General features: G+C 48.9%; 1 protein-coding gene across 1 annotated transcript in view; it reads right to left on the bottom strand.

Moving 5' to 3' along the window:
- Positions 1–821: 821 nt before the first annotated feature.
- Positions 822–19,513, bottom strand: part of TMEM132E (transmembrane protein 132E) — a 120,788-nt gene continuing 102,096 nt past the window's right edge. The window contains exons 4-9 of the mRNA XM_028707440.2: positions 15,414–15,606; positions 14,419–14,562; positions 10,006–10,211; positions 9,112–9,391; positions 6,517–6,708; positions 822–2,489 (exon numbers count right to left, since the gene is read on the bottom strand). Coding sequence (XP_028563273.2) covers positions 1,455–2,489; positions 6,517–6,708; positions 9,112–9,391; positions 10,006–10,211; positions 14,419–14,562; positions 15,414–15,606 — 2,050 coding nt within the window. The 3' untranslated portion in view covers positions 822–1,454. The remainder of the gene's footprint in view (positions 2,490–6,516; positions 6,709–9,111; positions 9,392–10,005; positions 10,212–14,418; positions 14,563–15,413; positions 15,607–19,513) is intronic.

The raw sequence follows: 19,513 nt of genomic DNA, 5'->3' as shown, positions 1-19,513 counted from the left end.
GAATCCTGCATCCAAGAGGAGCTTGGTTTTTTAACCAAAATGTGAAATCCAGCCCCCCTCCCACACATTGACCCACTGGACCATAGGAACCTGCCCTATAACACTGGTCCATGTAGCTCAGTATTGTCTACACTAACTGGCAGCTGCTTCCCAGGGTATCAGGCAGGGGAGATTCCCAGCCCGACCTGAAGATGCTGTTGGGGATGAAACATGGGACTTTATGTGTGCAAAGAGATGTCCTGTCACTGAGCTACGGCCCTTGCCCCAAACAGAACAGCCACGGCCATCCCAATGCCCTGTTTAAGCCTTGCCTCCTAGCCTGCCTCCCCTTGTGCAAGCCCTCCTTCCTTGGGGCTCACAGAGGAGCTCTCTTCCCAGAAGAGGAATGGAAGAGAGTTTACAGGAAAGGGAGAGCATGTCCACCACCCCCCTCTCTGGAAGGTGGGTTGCACTGCCTCACTAGGGACTAGAAACACTGTTAAGCAGAAGGGAAGGAACGCTGCAACCACCATTAGGACTGCTGGTGGGGCTGCAAGGCCCACCAAGCAAGTAAATACTGGGAGGCTGACAGTCTCTTCCTGGGACTTATTCCTCTGATATTTGGTGTAAGGATGTGCATGCCTGCGAGGCTCCTGGCTTCCAACTTTGTTCCACAACGCACCCACCCCCTCACTGGGAAAACCAGATTGCGTCTCAGGTAAACAAACCCAGTCTGGGAAGAATCGGGACCAGGTGCATGGGCAGGGCGATGCAGGAATCAGATTACGGCTTGGGCAGGAAGCACCACTCCACACGGGTCCCACCCGATCAGACAGAATCCCTGAATATTATCTTTTTTATTTTATTTTTTATATATATATAAAAAAACAGTCAACATTTATTGTGCAAAAAAAAAAAAAAATGAAGAAGAAAAGCCGAGGGGAGGATTGCCTTTCAGAGACGGGCGGCAGCAAAGGCAGCAGTGGTCGTTTTGGGGAGGCCAGGAGCAAGCTTCTCCTCTCCCCCGGCCAAACCGAAATCAGGTGCAAGGACTTATCCCCTCTGTGGGGCAATTCCATATGGTGGCTCCTGAGCTCTCCACTCCTCTCGGCCCGCTTGGCGGCACCACCCACCCCACCCCCCTTTAAATACTTGGCTCTGGGCAGAAGCACCAGCTGGCCGCAGCTGGCCCAGTCTCCCCCACCCAATCCCAGCGCGTCGCCTGGCACTTCCACAGTTGCGGCAGAAGCGGCTTTCCGCACATCCGGCTCCCCCTCTGAGCAAAAGGATCCATCCCCCTCCTAGGGGGTCGCCCTCCATCTCTCTCTGAACATAGCAGGGCCAGCGGCGGGCTGGTCCACTTAGAGGAGGGCCACAGGGGAGCCCGGCGAACGCCGGAGGGCGATGCGGCCGATCTATTCCGATTCTCCAAAGGGAGCCCCCTCCGCCTCCGGTAAGCGTGGGGCCCAAGCCTGCTATGCAATCTCCTTGATCCTGTGGATGTAGTTGTGCAGTTCTTCGGGTCCCTGCAGACCCATGTCCTGGCAGACCCACTCCAAGTCCTCCTCGTCGGCGATGGGGATGGAGTTGTACGCCAGCTCCTCGGAGGGCATGGTGGCGAAGGTGGTGAACTTGACCCGCTTCCGCTTGGAGGTGGGCGAGTTGAGCGGGTCCTCGCTCTGGTCCCTGGTGGAGCCCCCCGAGGAGCCGTCCCCCCGCCCGTGCACTTGGCTCTGCACGCTGGTCTGCGAGGAGCCGCTGCTGTGGTGGTCGGCGTGGCAGCAGGTCTGGACGTTCTCCAGAGGGTTGCCCAAGCTCTCCGGCTGCGGCGAGAGGTCGTTCTGGGCCCGCAAGGGCTGCCCGTTGCCCAGGAAAACCCAGTGGTGAGAGTGGTCCATGTTGGTCTGGCCTTCCGGCGGGATCCGCTTGTGGCGGTACTTGAGGACGAAGACGATGCAGTTGATGAGGAAGACGAGGATGGCGAGGCAGAAGACGCCCAGCAGGGCGTACATGCCGATCTCGAGGTCCGTCAGGCCCCGCGTCACCTGCACATAACCTGTGGGGATGGTGGGGAAGTCCTCGGTCGGGAGGGCGGCGCTGGGCGGCCGGCTCTCCGGGCTGGGCGGCAAGTGCCAGTCGCCTTCCACCCGGGGTGTGGTGCCAGGGCTCCCCTTCTCCCGCCCGGGCCTGCTGGGCGTTTGGACAGGCTCGTAGTCGTAGGTGGGCTCCTCCTCGGAGCTGAAATGCACTCGGACGCTAGCCAGGGCAGTGGCTAGCACGCTCTTCCTCTTGGTCTTCTGACAGCTCTCGCAGATCATGAGCTCGGCCCTGATCAGATCGCCAGCTCCCTCGCCTTCGGCCATCACCAGCGGAAAGGCTCTCTCAGGCATCACCGACACCACCGCCCGGTCCTGGCTGGTCACCACCAGCGTGTAGTCCTTGGGGTCGTACAAGGAGAGCGGGGCGGTCGTGCCGTCGCTGTACGACACCCAGAGGCTCAGCAAGGCCTCCTGCGGAAGAAGGAGAAATGAAAAGTGGGAAACAAACTGTGTTGAAACCCCCCGTCCCTTTCACATCAGGAGCAGGAAACCTTGAGACTGTGGGCTGAATGTGGCCCCCATGGGTTTCTCTGTCTGGCCCTTCAAACTTTCCCCAGGCAGTGTCTCTTGGCCAGGCCATACGCCTTCTTTTGAAGCCATGCCCCCTTCTGAGGCCACACCCTTTCGCTGGCCCAGATCAACATTCTCTTACATAAGATGGGCCTACTGGATCAGGGCAATGGCCTACCCAATCCAGAATCCCATTCTCACAGTCGCCAACCTGATGTCTCTGCAAGGAAGACCCGATCATAAGCGCCCTCTCCCCTCCTGTGGCATTCAGAAGCATTGCTGCCTCCAACTGTGGAGGCAGAGCACAGCTGTCATGGCTGGCAGGCATCAACAGCCCTCCATGAATTTGTCCAATCCTGTTTTAAACCCGTCAGGGCTGGCGGCCTTCACCGCCTCCTGTGGGAGTGAGTTCCACAGTTCTGCATTTATCTTTCGTTTATCTGTCCCAAATCTGCCAACGTTCAGCTCTGTTGGATGCCCACAAGTTCTAGTGAGAGAGGAAAACTTCTCACTATCATCTTTCTCCATGCCATGCCTACCTGTATGCCTACCTGTTCTGTCATGCTCCCTCTTCCTTGCCTTTTCTCTAAACTAGTGAACCCCAAATGTGGCAATCTTTCCTCATAAGGGAGCCGCTCCATCAGGAAAAACTTCCTGACAGTAAGAGCTGTCTGACAGTGGAACGGGCTCCCTTGAGAAGTTGTGGACTCTCCTCCCATGAAGATGACCATCTTTCATAGATGCTTTAGTTGACAGTCCTGCATTGCAAAGGGTTTGACTAGATGACCCTCGGGAGTCCCTCCCAACTCTACGATTTTATAATTCTATTATTCCATCCCCTGAATCATTTTAGGTGCCCTTTGCTGGACAGTTTATGTAAACAGAAGAGCCAGGCACGAATTGTTGCCCTCTGCAGTTGTTGCCCTTTCCTAATATGTATTGAATCGTCAGCGGTCCTAATAAGATCAACAGAAGATGCAACGGGGATGAAGGTTCAGTCTACGAGTTCCAAAATCGGTTTGTAAATTGATGATGTAATGCTTTCCTTAACTCATCCCTTAAAATCTGCTCCAGAAATTCCTTGAAATAACAGGGAGGCTTGGTGACGTCATTTGGCTACAAAAATGAGCTCATCCAAACCTGAAATAAATGTGTTGCAATCAATTAAAGCAAATTTGATGAAAGGGAGAGCAATTAATTGGGCAGTTATGCTGATAACGTATCTAGGAACCGGGTTGTCTTCAACCATATATTTTAAATTAAATGGAAGTTATGAAGGTTGAAAAGAGTTTTAAAATGGACTCAGGCAGGACTCACATGGTTATGTAACGTTGCGGCATTAGAAATTCCTAGGCTACTTTATCTATTTGAAAACGTAATGGCCAAGAGTGACAAAAGGGTATGATTGAACCAGCAAAAACTACTTACAAACTTTGTGTGGCAAAAAAGAAAAAGCTAGCGTTCCCATGGCAACCTTGGAGACAAGCTACAACAAAGGAGGAATAAAATGTCTCGATATAGTAGATTAATATAAAGCTACACATCTAAAAGTAATAGCCCAATGGCTGAATGTCTCAAAGGTAATTCCATGGTGTAAGTGAAAGCAGAGCTCACAGTTATTCCATGGTTACTATAGAGCGGGGAAAGGACTCTTCAATGGAGGTTTTGAAGTAGAGGCTGAGTGGACCATCTGTCATGGATGCTTTAGCTGAGATTCCTGCATTGCAGGGGGTTGGACTGAATGACCCCTGGGTGTCCCTTCAAACTCTACGGTTCTAGGATCCTGTGACAGTGGATTTTTATTCAAATACAAAATCCTTGTACAGATGCAGTCTGAGATGTTTGGAATAGCTTAAATACAATGTCAACACCTAAATATATCCTTGCTCACATCTTTTCTTTTAAACAAAGAGACCTTCTGGTGAAAGCTTTTCTATTCTGTCAGGCCTATGCTGGCAACTGAGCACACACCTTTCCTCGGTGCTTAATTGACGTCTGTTTAAAACCTTTTAAAAATATGTTTTTATGTATTTTTGTTGCAAACCGCTTTGAATTTTTGAAAAATGAAATAGCAGTCTATAAACATTTTTTAATATATAAAATAAATAAATAAGGTAGTAGGAGGCCAAATGGCTAACTGGGTAAATCACAATGTAATTACATATCAAGGAATTGTAAATAATGGCAATTTCAAAACAATAGTGGGAAGGCCTCAAATGGACCTAGTTCCGCGATGCTTTCAGTGCAGACAATGGATAAGTTATGTAGAATAAAATACAACGGATGAATAAGATGGTGTGAGTTTTGAGGTAAAATGTCAAGTCCTGAGGTAATAATTTATAAGAAGGGAAACTTGAGCAGTTGTTTTATTCAAAATATATCTTTTTTTGCCTTAATACTTTGAAATCACATCTGTGTACAAGCTTTAAAAGGAAATAATAGGGGTTCTAATTTCTCATCTGGCAGAACCTCTATGTGTTAATGTTACAGAAAAACATTACAAGCTGCTCCCCTAATGGTCTATGACTCCACAAAGTAAAATTTATCCTCTCTGCAATGGGAAGCTTTGGACACATTCGGTAGATTGGTCCAATGACTGAAATCTTTTGGGTTATGTATGTTCACCAATCTACATGTTGCTATACCTCATTTTAATATCCGTAATAATTGCAATAATTTGGGTATGTGCACTTCCGACACAACTTTGCTAATATATTCAGAAAACGGTTATCTGAGTGTTTATTGTTGGGTTATTTTTAATTTTATGTAATTGTTGTGTGCCATATGCTCTAATGTAAACAGAGATATATCTCTGTGCAGGCATACTAAACAGTTTGAAGATGAAAATGAATACAGTGAATAAAAACTAATCTATCTATCTATTTATCTATCTGTCTATCTATCATCTATCTATCTATCTATCTATCTATCTATCTATCTATCTATCATCTATCTATCATCTATCTATCTATCTATCTATCTATCTATCTATCATCTATCTATCTATCTATCTATCTATCTATCATCTACCATCTATCTATCTATCTATCTATCTATCTATCTATCTATCTATCTATCTATCTATCTATCATCTATCATCTATCTATCTATCATCTAATCTATCTATCTCTATCATCTTTTAGGGCAAGACAGTAGAGATTGTATCGCCACGGACATCATACGAGTTGCCATTGGATTCTCTGATAATTGTCTCGGATGGGATTTAGACCCTCGAGGAAAACATAAAAACTTAATATGGAATTTGATAGCAGCTGATCAGACACTCGTTTTGTGACAAATGGCGGGGGGAGGGAAATAGAGAAACCATAGCGCAGGAACGGTTAGCAAAAATATTGGGCAGCAGCAACGACATGTAAACTTAATGAAATGATTAGAGTGAGAGAAGGCAAGCAAGAAGCAGTGTGGTGTGGCGGTTAGAGCATGGGTAGGCAAACTAAGGATGGGGCCGGATCCGGCCCAATCGCCTTCTAATTCCGGCCCATGGACGGTCCGGGAATCAGCGTGTTTTTACATGAGTAGAATGTGTCCTTTTATTTAAAATGCATCTCTGGGTTATTTGTGGGGAACAGGAATTCGTTCATTTTTATTTATTTTTTTTCAAAATATAGTCCAGCCCACCACATGGTCTGAGGGGCAGTGGACCGGCCCCCTGCTGAAAAAGTTTGCTGACCCCTGGGTTACAGTGTTGGGCTAGGACCACCCACCGGGCGACCTGGGGCCTGCCACTACTGCTCCGCCAAACCTACCTCACAGGATTGTTGTGAGGATAAAACAGGGAGGGGGGAAAGTGTGGGCGGCCCCTAGAGTTCCTTGGAGAAAAAGTGGGTTCTAAATGAAAGAATGAGACAATTAATTAATTAAATCTACCCCCGCCCCCAATCCATGAGGGCTGCCCCAGAAGAAGTACCTGCTTGGAGAAGTTCAGAGTCTGCTGGGCTGTCGTCTTGGCCACGATGGTGTGGCTGTTCCCAGGGCTGGGGTGGAGGGAGAGGGAGAGGTTTGAGATGACCTGGGCCTTCAGTTCGGTGATGCTGACCTTCTCGTCCGCCACCGTCACCAAGGTCTCCCCAAGGACCGCCTCCATGAGCGGAGAGACCACCTACGGGAAGAGAAGTGGGCCGTAAGAAACATCTCCCCTGGTTGGGATTAGGAGGAACGCCCAGTCACATTCCTCATCGCCACCAGCGCTGAAAATTCACTTGGCTATTGGCCAACATGCGGCCTAGTGAAGATGCTCGGGTGCCAGGATGGGGCCCGACCTCTCCACCACCTAGAGGTGCATGCCTGGGGATCCGTGGATCTGGACTGTTAACAACAACAACAACAACAACAACAATTTATTACTTATACCTCGCCGATCTGGCTGGGCCTCCCCAGCCACTCTGGGCTTCTTCCAACAGATATTAAAAACACAATAAAACATCAAACATTAAAAACTTCCCTGAGCACACTAGCAACACATCCTGCAGAATTCTATCAGGTATATTTTAATCTGCACAATCAGAACCAATTTCAGGAGCCCAAAAGTTGCCTGGCCCCAAATGGCAACCAGGCCTTCTGCTTTGGCGACTGTAACCCTCGTTTAATGAGCCATTTGGCGCCTAACTTATATATCTGAGTTTCTAACACTGCGCATCACCCTTGTGGAATCCTATAGTGCGCTCTCTGCAGGGCTGCCCTTGACCGGCGCCTAGAAACAAAGCTCAAAAAGGAAGTCTGGATGAGCCCTGTGTGCTGTGTGTGAAAAAACGATGATATATATTAAAGGGATGAATGCCATGGAATGGAAAAGTGTCATCCCACACCCCAAGCAGGGAGATCCTTTTAAAAAGCCGGAGAATAGCTCAATCGGTAGAGCACAAGACTCTTAATCTTAGGGTTGTGGGTTCAAGTCTCACGCTGGGCGAAAGATGATCCTCGTGGACCCTTCCAATTCTGTGATTCTTGATGGAGAAATTGCCTGCTGAGGTCTCTAGCTAAGCATTGCATCTCTCTTTCCATCCCAGGCCTGCGATGCTAGTGAGCCAAGCCGGAGAACAGCACCACTCCATGGCCTTCCCTTCATGCACTCGCCCTGCAAACACACACACACACAATTCTCCGAAGTACATTTCACCGGGGGAAGACACTCCGACCTTGAACTGCTCGAATCTTTGAAGGCAGCATCTGGGAGCCTGGGAATTTCTGCTTAGGAAGGCAATACAGTGCCCAGGCTTGGAACTAATTGTAGTTAAGAGATGCTTGGCACAGGCTCAAGAGGAGCTGGTTCAGGGAGAAAATGCGAGAGAGGGAGAGAGAGGGGAAGGAAGAAGGGGTGTAGGGGTGTGCAGCAAAGGAGGAAGGGGAATGTAGAGGCAGGAAAATGCAGATGAGCCCCCCTTCCCCCTTCCCACCAAGGAAAACAGATCTGTTTTCTTAGCCCTGGGATGTGTGAAGCGAGAATGAAGAGAGGGCCTCTGTTGTGGGAGTTGGGTATACTTAGCCTGGAGGAGACTGAGAGGTGAGATAACAGCCACCTTCAAAAATCTGAAGAGCTGTCACATAGAAGACAGAGGGAGCTTGCTTTCTGCTGCTTCAGAGCGGAGGACCCGAAATGATGACTTTCAATGGCAAGAAAGGGGATTCTGACGAAACTTCAGGAGGAACTTATGGACGGCCAGAGCCGTTCGGCTATGGAATGGATTCCTGTGGAAGGTGGTTGACTCTCCTTTACATGAGGCTGGATGACTTTTGGAGGTCCACTTCAACTCTACAATTCTATGAATGTGTGAGAAAGGGGCCTCCGATATGAGGAGTACCTAGTGCCAGGGGAGGGGAGCTGCAAATCCAAAGGTGCTTAGATTGTTGGGGAAACTGATGTTTACGGCTGCACCTCCTTTGCCTCCCCTAACGGAGGCAGATAACCCCTGCTCCTTAATATAGGATGTTGCCTTATATAGAACAAGGCAATTGTGTCTATCTATCTAACTAGTGGAAGCTCTCCAGGTCTTTCCCCCAACCTTACCTGTAGCTGCCATTGGGGATTAAGCCTGGGACCTTTTCTCCATCACTGAATTTTTACTTAAAAGCAAGCCAAGATTCTAGTCCTCATTATTTCAAATAAAGGGCTAATTTTAAGAGGAACATAGAAGATTCATTATACTGACGATTGGCTCATCCATCTCAGTATTGTCTACATGGAATGGAATTGGCTTTCCAGGAGATTCTAGGAATGGAACCTTAAGACATTCTGCCTGCAAAGCAGAGGCTCCGCCACTAACCTCAGATTCCAGTCCTCGTGGCTCCCAATCAAGGGCTTATCTAAATAGGAACCACAGGTCCATCTAGCTCTGTACAGTCTACACTGACTGGCAGCAGCTCTCCAGGGTTTCAGGCAAGGAGTCTCTCTTGTCTTACCTGGAGATGCCACTAGGGATTGAACCTGGAACCTTCTGCATGAAAAGCATGTGATCCAGAACAGAGCTAGGGTCCTTTCCTTGCTGGGTACCTGTTACACTCTTACCTTGAAGAGGGTGGTGCCAGGCTCCCGGCCGGCGAGGGTGTTGGTGTCCACCATGTGAGCCACCCGAGGGTCGTCGACCTTCATGAAGTCGCTGACCAGGTCCGTGACCTCAACCATCCACTCTGGGCCCAGCATGGTGACCACCTGGTCCGTGCCCTCCGAGGAGGTGGTGTGGAACTGGGTGAAGACCTGCAGGGTGGCATGCTGGTACTGGAGGGTGCAGCCCCGGCTCTGCCGCCGCTCTTCCTCCTCTTCGTCATCCTCGCTCTCCCGGACAGACCTGTGGGAGCCAAAGCAGTTGGGTCAGCTGGCAGCTGCTCTGGTGCTCCCCCCCCCTTTCCTAAAAAGGAGAGTTTCCACTAACCAACCAATCCAGCCAATCAGGGATTGTGCATCTGGCGTAATGACATTACGTAGCCAATCGGATTTCACGTTACGTAACATCGCAAAGTCAAATCAGAGCGATGGCTGTGCTGCCTTCCCTCACTCTAAATGGGTGGATATTTCCACCCCATTTTTATTATTTTCATTATATTATTATTATTATTATTATTATTATTATTATTATTATTATTATTATTATTATTTCTTCACCATGAGGGCCTATGGTAGGCTACAAGAATTAAATTTATTACATTTATTAAAATTAGTTAATGTCTGAAAAGGGATGATGCTTTTTGTAGCAGATAGGTTTCTCAAATAAGAGAGTTGCATGTCCTTGCGTGTTCTCTAAGGAGGTGAGCACCTAGAGGAGAATTCTGGCATGAGCTGAAGCTTCTGGGCAATGGGATCAAGAATGGCCACTAGTCTTCACTGTGCATGACTAGAGGCTCTCAAACACAATCCCCGAGAGGATTTCCAACCACCCCACCCCTTCCCCAACTCCTGGCTTACCTCCTATCAGGTAAGATTGGAACTCGCCACCCTTTCACCTGGCTGAGCCGGGAATCAGAGAGTTCGATGTGCAGCGGGAGTTTGGGGACCCAGACGGTCATCTCCAGGAGGGCGGTGAGGTGCTCGTAGCTGAAGGACACCCCAGCATTCATGGAGCCCCTTGATTCTTTGCCACTCACAAAGACATAGTCGCAGCTGCTGGAAACCTGCAGACAAAACTGGTGAGTTAGGGTACCGAGGAAGAGGAAGAGGTGGGACCCAGGATGCTTTGGCCATGACAAAGCTGAATTCCCATGCTAGAGGTCACAAACTGCCTCTCACAAACTACTGGTGGTTTGTGGACCACTATTTGGGAAAACCTTTCCTCTCATCTATGAAGCTGGCTGGTTGTTCTGGCGTCAGGGATACGTGGTGTGTGTGTGTGTTAGACATTAGCTGGGGTCTATTTCTTCTTATTCCCCCGGGGCTACTTAAGCTTGCCTTCAACATCCAAGAGACACCAGCTCAGCATGTCTGCAAAGGCAATCTCAGCTCGGCATCGGAATAAAAATGAGCCCTGAAATGCATCTCTGGATATTGTGTCGTTCATCAAAATAAAGACGACGCCACAGCGCTCGCCTCCTCTGCGCTAATAAACACACCCAGCCACACAGTCCGGAGCAGGCTCGCTCCCAGCCCTTCCAGGGACGACAAATAATAGCATCTGTCTTGAAACGCTGCTGGAGAAAAACTCCCCAATGCCTCGTGCTATACGCTAGCTACACTTTGGGTAACATCCATCCCTGGATGGGGAAGAAAATCAGGTTCGGGAGAGAGAAAAGAAAACCCTTTGTCTTCTTTTTAAATCTAATTTTTGCATTTTTACAAACAGAAAACAACAACAACATAAACATATAATCCCCTTTGACTTCCCTCCCCTCCCACCGTGGCTCTTCATATAATGATTTCCCCCTCTGCATCTCTTCCGTAGCTCTACTTTTATAAATCCTTTATCACTCCATAGATTTCCGTCCATCCTACCAATGTGTGTAATTGTTTACAGTAATCTTTAAAAATAAATCATAAACTTTCCCCATTCTTTATTAAAGTCAGTCTCTTCCTGGTTTCTTCCTGTGAGTTTCGCCATCTCGGCATAGTTTGTCCGTTTTCTTCGTGCAGCACATAGTTCAACTGCGGAACTCCCTCCCACAGGAGGCAAGCTATGGCCAGCAATTTGGATGGCTTTAAAAGAGGATTGAACAAGTACATGGAGGGGAAGGCAATCGATTACTGTCTGCTGTGATGACTGTAGTTGGAGGCAGCAATGCTTCTGAAAACCAGTTGCTAAAAGACGCAAGAGGGGAGAGGGCTCTTGTGCTCGAATCCTGCTTGTAGGCTTCCCAGCAGAGGCATCTGGTTGGCCACTGTGAGTACAGGATGCTGGACTAGCTGGGCCACTGGCCTGATCCAGCAGGCTCTCAGGTTCCAGGTTTGATCCCTGGCATTGCCAGATCAGCATCTTAAAAAGCAGAGACATCCCCTTGCCAACAAAGGTCCGTATAGTTAAAGCCATGGTTTCCCCAGTAGTGATGCATGGAAGTGAGAGCTGGACCATAAAGAAGGCTGATCGCCGAAGAATTGATGCTTTTGAATTATGGTGCTGGAGGAGACTCTTGAGAGTCCCATGGACTGCAAGAAGATCAAACCTATCCATTCTTAAGGAAATCAGCCCCGAGTGCTCACTGGAAGGACAGGTTGTGAAGCTGAGGCTCCAATACTTTGGCCACCTGATGAGAAGAGAAGACTCCCTGGAAAAGACCCTGATGTTGGGAAAGATGGAGGGCACAAGAAGAAGGGGATGACAGAGGACGAGATGGCTGGACAGTGTTCTTGAAGCTACCAGCATGAGTTTGACCAAACTGCGGGAGGCAGTGGAAGACAGGAGTGCCTGGCGTGCTCTGGTCCATGGAGTCACGAAGCGTCGGACACAACCAAATCACTAAACAACAACAACATTGCCAGATCGCAGGATCAGGGAGGAAGCCGGCTGGGCTGCTGGTGGTCCACATTTGAGCCATCCCTAGGTGGATCAAATAGTTACGTCTCAAGATAAGGCAGCCTAACACCAGTCTGTGGGAGCTCCGTGGCTCTGTGTCATGGACTGGTTGGACGCAGAGGAATGATGGGAGGAACCAGCTGGTGAACCCCCAAGGGAAGAAGTCTCGGAGCTCAGGGAATGTTGGTAGGATGACGATGAGTGGTCAGAGGGAGAAGACTGTGGGGAGGAGGTGTCAGAAGCTGAAGGAGCAACAGGGCTTAGCGAGCTGGGAGAGTCCGTGGCAGAGAGAAGTCCAGAATCAGAGGCAGAAGCTGAAGCAGGAGAGGAGGGAGGCCAAGAGGCAGAGAGATCTGGCTGGTGAAGAGGCACGGATGTGTCCCCTTCCTGCTGCAACCAGCTCCCCTCCTCTCTGATCTCCCAGAACAAGAAGAGGCATGAAGAGGGCAGAGACTGGCGATGTGTAGACACAGTCTCTGATTGCTTGGGGATTGCTTCAGTCTCGGCAACTGCTTCATGTGGGCAACATCTACCAGAGACAAGTTGCTGTGCTTCTTAGGCCTGGCATTCCTGCTGCTGATCATATTTTCGCTAATAAGGAGTTAACTGTGACTTGTACTACATGATTCATGGTTGGCTAGATCCTGTTCACTGGATGCCCACGAGTTCTCGTGTTCTCCTGAGAGCAAGGGATCCGCATCGCTCTGAGCCAGACGGGGCCGCAGCATCCGTCAGCCTCTCGCTGCACAGATAACCGGAGGCTTGTTCCTCCTCGCTCCTCAAGCCCGGAGATCGATAGAGCTACTCCTGTTGTTTATGCCCCCTCTTTGCAATACACACCCGGGGAGTGGAGCCACCGACGACGCCACGGCTCTCCTTAATGCTGAATTATTTACAGTAACAGATAGCGGGTTGCCTGATGGATGGTGCAGGTTTATAGTCCTGACAGAGCAATCGCCCTCCCTCCAGTCTCTCCAGGTACGCAAGAGTTCCTGCCAAGCATACCTCGTTCGGAGCAATGTCAACATAACTCAGTAGGTTGGGGGGGGCGACAGAGAAGGAATAGAGGAAGGTAAGTCAGAAGAGGAGGCAAAGGGGCAGTGACTTGATCAATTATTCAACCCGGCTCGCAGGCTCGGTCCCGTCCCCGGATTCGAGGGCCGGCAACCGGAGAGATTTACGAGCGGGGAAGGAGCACATTAGCCCCATCAGAGTGTCTCGGAGCCTGTCCAGAAATGCAGGATTGCTAGCGTGCTCGCTCAGGCTGAAAGGGAACCATTAAAACCTGGCAATGGTAAATCAAACTTGATTGTTTTCAGTCCAGGCCGTGGGCGAGGGGTGTAAGAATAGAAGAAGAGCCTGCCGGATCAGGCCAGTGGCTCTGTCTAGTCCAGCATCCTGTTCTCATGTTGGCCAGCCAGATGCCTCTGGGAAACACACAAGCAGGATTCGAGTGCAAGAGCCCTCTCTGTAGCTTCCAGCAACTGGTATTCAGAAGCATCACTGCCTCTGAATAGAAACAGAAAATAGCCATCATGGCTAGTAGCCATTGAGAACCTTCTCCTCCAATCCTCTTTTAAAGCCATCCAAGTTGGTGGCCATCATTGCCTCCAGTGGGAGGGAGTTCCATATGCACTGTGAGGAATTTGGCAGGGAGTGGGCTGGCTGCTGCCGCCTCTGGAGCAGGGATTATGTGAAAGTGGTGGGAGGGTGTATCATGGGGTAGAGAAGCTGCAGAAAGGTCAGAGCACCTTTCATACAAGGAATTGGGACTTTGGGGTTAGAACAAAATAATATTAATAATACTAATAATAATTACTGTCATTTTCCCAGACTGGGGCTCAAAGTGGCTTACAGAAATCAAAACAACACAGATAAAATACCAAAAGCTAGCCAGAAGCGGACCAAACTTATAGAATAAGAGAACAAGAAGAACATATGTTTAAAGAAGATTGAAAAATGTTTGCTGAATATACAGGGGGAAAGTGTGTACACTTGAAAACGTTGGGAGCATTAAGATAAATTCACCTGTGTAAATAAGTATTGATGGATGTCATAATGGAATACTGAATGGTTTAGTTTATATAAAATATGCAGGGATTTGTGTTATGCAAAATGAACCATGAAAAGGGAAGAAGGGAAGTCATTGATATTTTAAGATTGTTTAAATGAATATTTTAAATTGTAAAACAGATAAATACACACACACACACACACACACAGTTAAAAAGTAATTAAAATAATACAAAAAAATGTAACAAAATGCAGATACCTCTGGTTAGCCATGTTGGGACTGATCTTACAAATGCAGTTGTGCCTCTTATATACCCACACAGCCTGGTTCCCCATCATCCACCTTGATTTTTTCCCCCACCCACCTTGATGATGTCCTCATTGGTGGACTTGCATTCTGCGTCTGTCGAGATGTCCACAATGACGCCCGTCATCTCAATGGCAATGACCTTGACTGGGATGGCCACCGTCCGACCTGTTAGGATGGCCGTATTGATGATCTCCGTGTCCTTGAGGGGACAAAGGAGGCTGTGGTAGTTAGAGCGCCCAGATCCTAAACTGCAGGGAGGGCGGGGCCTTTCTGACCTTCCTCACCCTCTGCCTCCTGTGGGCCAGTTTTGACACCTGGACTGGCCAACTGGCCTGCAAAAGTCCCTTGTGCTGCTGGCTCCAGTTTTGGTGAGGGGATAGAAAAAGGTAAAAAGGTAAAAGACCCCTGGACTTTTTGTCCAGTCAAGGGCAACTATGGGGTTGCGGTGCTCATCTCGCTTTCAGGCCAAGCGAACCGGCGATTGTCCACAGACAGCTTTCCGGGTCATGCGGCCAGCATGACTAAACTGCTTCTGGTGCAACGGAACACTGTGACGGAAACCAGAGTGCACGGAAATTTGCACTGGTCTGCTTTCAAACTGCTAAGTTGGCAGGAGCTGGGACAGAGCAACAGGAACTCACTCCTTTGCGGGGATTTGAACCACCGACCTTCTGATCAGCAAGCCCCAGAGGCTCAGTGGTTTAGACCACAGCGCCACCTGCGTCTGTGATAGAACTACACTCCAGGCCCCAGAAGCATGGGAAACACAGGCTTCTTTACTTGAGTCAGGGGAATGAGATCATGCAATGGGTCCGGTGGGCCAGTTTTGGGATATGGGCAGGTCAGGAAACAGAAGGGGTAGCGCACAAGGCTTTTTCTCAGCCAGAACTCACTGGAACTCAGTTCCGGCACCTCTCAGGTGGGCACCATTGCCATTCTTAGAGAACATGGGAGGCATTCATGGTGAGTTCCAGCAACTCTTTTTCTAGAAAAATAGCACTCGGCGCACAGACACAAACCAACTTCCAGCCTGACTACTGGGACCCTCACCATGGCCAGAGGCAGGATGGCACGAATGTCCCTCTGAATGACCGCCAGCTCCGTCACAGCCTTCTCTAAGTCGGGCGGAGGGTTTCGGCCTCGGTAGTCTATATGCCACATGATGCGCCGGGTCACCGATTGGCTGGTGAAGTTCTCCATTTCAAAGTCCAGCTGCATGACCTCATAAGGGGAATCCTCAGCCCTGCAGAGAGAGGGAGAGAGAGAGAGGAAGAGAGAGAGAAAGGTGGATGCCAGCAGTGGAAGAACACAGAAATGGTTTCTTTATACAGATTTGAAGACTCCAAGCTGGTCATTTCCACATCCAGATCTCCGGAAATATTTAACTTACTTATTTGACGACACTTAAATACCACTTGACTGTAATAACACCTCTGAGCATGTTAGGAAACCTCTATGTAAGAAGGTGGATGTCATCAGTGTGGTGGTTACAGAGTGTTGGGACCTGGGAGACCCGGGTTCGAATCCCCGCCCAGTCAAGAAGCTCCCTGGGTGACCTTGAACCAAGAACTCCATCTCAGCCTAGCATACTAATTATAGCTCAGCAGGTTAAAGCACAGTGCTGATAGCACCAAGGGTGTAGGATCGCTCCCCTTAGGAGACAGCGGCATATTCCTGCATTGCAGAAGGTTGGACTAGATAATCCTCAGGGTCCCTTCCAACTCTATGGTTCTTTGATACTTTGCAGGGTTCTTGTGAGGATAAAATGTGGGGAAGGAGAACCATGTAGGCCACCATGAGCTCCTTGGAGGAAGGGTAGGATAGAAATTGTAATAAAATAAGTAAATAAATGGAGGTGGAAAGTGAGGTGGTTTCTTTACACAGATTGGAAGATTCCAAGGTGGCTGTTTTTATCCCTTGCATCTAAGTCTTTAAAGAGTTTTACTTCTTTGTTTGACAACATTTATATACTGCTTGATCATAATAAAACCTCTAAGCGTTTTACCAAAGAAACAAACAAAAAAAAACCCCGTATTAAACTGATCAATGTAAAACATTTATTTATTTTGCAAACTTTATATACTACGGGATTGTAAGAAAGAAGCCTCAAAGCCATTTACAAAAAGAATGAAAATTATTGGTAAATACCAGTTTGAAAGCTATTTAAAACATTCACACGAAAATAAAATCAACGATAAGCTAAAGAGCAAATTAAAGGGCACCTCCGAGTTCTACGTGTCAGCGTAGCCTTGCCTAACCACAAACGCCTGCCCTATGTCAATAGGCAGGGAGTTCCAAAGTGCAGGAGCTGCCACACTAATAGATCGACTTCTTACAAATTTCCTTGAGTTTGGCTTCCCTTACTTAAATGAGGTGCTGAAGATCTGAAAGGGAGGGGGGAGTCAGAGAGAGAGACAGACAAGACAGACTCTCTGCGCCTCTTTTATGTAACGTAAGCTGAACCCTCCCTTCTCCCTCCAAAAGAGTTCACTGAAATTTTCCCAGCCATCTTCACAGGCTTTTGAATTTCCACCTCCCACGAATGGACAAAAAAGCAGTCTGGGTACCACATTTATTGCAAGCAGGAGCATCTTAGTGTGTGAGGCCCCACCTGCCGTCTGAAGTGTTGCAGCTTCAATGGGAACGAGGCCTCACTTAGAGACTTCTGTGTGGGTGGAGATGAGCATTAAGAGGTTTAAGGCACAAGCTTAATGAGAAATAGGGGCTCTTTAGAAGATAGATTTTAAGGATGGAGAGAGAGAGAGAGAGAGAGAGAGAGAGAGAGAGAGAGAGAGAGAGAGAGAAGGGAGAGTTATTTACTAGGAAGCTATTGGGAAATGGCATGTCTGGTCATCAGAAGTCAAGTGTCTTGGCAGTGCTATTTTTCTAGAAAAAGAGGTGCCGGAACTCACCACGAACACCTCCCTTGTTTTATTCTAATGGCGGCAGCACCCACCTGAGAGATGCCGGGACTGCGTTCCAGCTAAAAAATAAATCCCTGCATCTTGGAACTGAGAGAATGGATAGAGAAATATCCCCCTCCTTCTCTCCAGAACTCATAGGCTGAATTTTGGCAGATTCCAGGGAGATGAAAAGGACTTATTCGCACAGTTAACATTTGGAACTCCCTCCCACAAGAGGCAGCAATGGCCACCGACTTGGATGGCTTTAGTAGAAGATTGGGCAAATTCCTCGAGGATAATAAGGAATATATCTGTGGCTACTAGCCATGGTTCCTATGTCTCGCCTCTTTTACTGGAAGCAGTATGCCTCTGATTAGCGGAATCAAAAGTAACACTGTTCACCTGCTATCCCATTTAAAAACCTCTTATCCCTGATGCCGGTCCATAAAGAGTAAGGAATCTAGAATCTGCGGTTTGTGTAGGATTGTGTTTCTGTTTTGGGCACCGCCTTCTTATACACATCACAGTGCCATTTATTTGTATTACTTTTACAGTCATACCTCGGGTTACAGCCGCTTCAGGTTGCATTTTTTTGGGTTACCGACCACCGAAACCCGGAAGTACCGGAACAGGTTACTTCCAGGTTTCGGCGGTCATGCATGCGCAGAAACGCCAAATCGCAACATGTGCGTGCGCAGATGCGGGTTGCAAATGCTGCAGGTTGCGATCACGTTCGCAAGCTGAGCCTCCACTGTATTTTTAAACCAAAATCAAGTAATAATATGGGTGTCTCCTCCACCAGCACCATGATGAGCAAATGGACTAGAACCCGTGACTCCACAGCACCCCCTACAGCCCAGCCGCTCTCATCACACCAGAGCCCCAAAGCTTCCTCCCAACCCTTCTGCACCCTCTACCCCTGGAAAACTCTCGCCCACGGACTCTGCGGAGGCGGCGGACGTCAAGGAGTCAAAATGCCAAGGCAAATGAAAGCCTTTGATGTCCAAATCCCCGAGAGCGGTGAGGACTGAGATGCGTTTCACTCCCCAGCTGCAGTATTTGATCCAGGGGCGTGTGTTTTTTCCTTCTTAAAAGGTGACTGTAATCACTTTGAATTCATCACCCGCCTCCAATCTTCCAAGGCTGAGTTTAATCTGCAGCCCGGGAAGGAGCCAGTCCGCCAGTCCCCCTCTGGTGCCTTGTCCAGCCCCTTCATCTTGTTACAGCTAAAAATATATAAATTGAGCAGCGTGGTAGATTGGCCTCTCTGCAAAACTGCAGACCTCCCTGGGCACGGCATGTTGCAGGAGCGGAGAGTTATTTGGAAGTCATCTCCAGGAAACCTAAGATGGGGTAGTTGGCAAAGCCCCCCTGAAACGGCCCACCAACAAAACTCTATTGCCACCATTTTGTACAAGCTACTGGAATGGGAACATAAGTTTAGAAAGGTGCCCGGGATCAGAACCCGCAACCCTCCCTGAAGACACAGTGAGAACAGGATGCTGGACTAGGTGGGTCACAGGTCTGATCCAGCAAGGCTGTTCTTATGCTTTTATGAAGGGCGGGGGGCAGAGGTGCTGGGTTGCTCCCAAGATTAGGGGGGCCGGTGTACATCGTGAGCGTGTGATGTCACACGTGTGACATCACACGTCTCCCAATGCTGTGCAGGGCAGCCTTCTGCTAGGCTGCTCCAGGCCCCCTCAATACTGTTGGGGAGGGGGCTGGGCCTCCTTCAAACAAATATTGAGGGAGCTGAAGACACCTCCACCGCCTAGAGTTGGCGCACCTGGGTGGGGGCCAGCAATGTTGACCAGAACGACTGCTTTTGCGTAAGCCACTAAATCGGATTAATGAGATTCAGGTGCGACCATCTCTGCAGTTCAAGATCATCCCATGAAAGCAGCACTCCCACAGACCAACAGACCCCCGTGTGACAGCGCTGTCCCCAAACCTGAGAGCCAGCCTGCTGTTTGATGCTCGCCAGCTTCCGATTCTGGGCTGGGCGCTTTTGATGTTCGCCTTGCTCGCTGCTGGAACCTCCCGACCAGCCTCCCCCGCCTGCTCCTCCGCTTTCTTCCCAATTTATCTTGGAGTCTAAGAAATCTCAGCCAAGCATCTGAGCCGTTCCCTTCCTCCAGGAGCTCGGTTTAAAACAAGCCCACTACAAAGGCTTATCAGGAGCTCTGCAGGAAGCCTCCGCGGGGCAGCTGAGCCCGGCCTTTGATCCCTGCCTTTGGTTTCCGAGAT

The sequence above is a fragment of the Podarcis muralis genome, chromosome 15, assembly GCF_964188315.1.
Source record: "Podarcis muralis chromosome 15, rPodMur119.hap1.1, whole genome shotgun sequence".
NCBI lineage: Eukaryota > Metazoa > Chordata > Lepidosauria > Squamata > Lacertidae > Podarcis > Podarcis muralis.
Note: the sequence above shows the minus strand (reverse complement) of the source record. Positions and strands in the feature narration are given on the sequence as shown.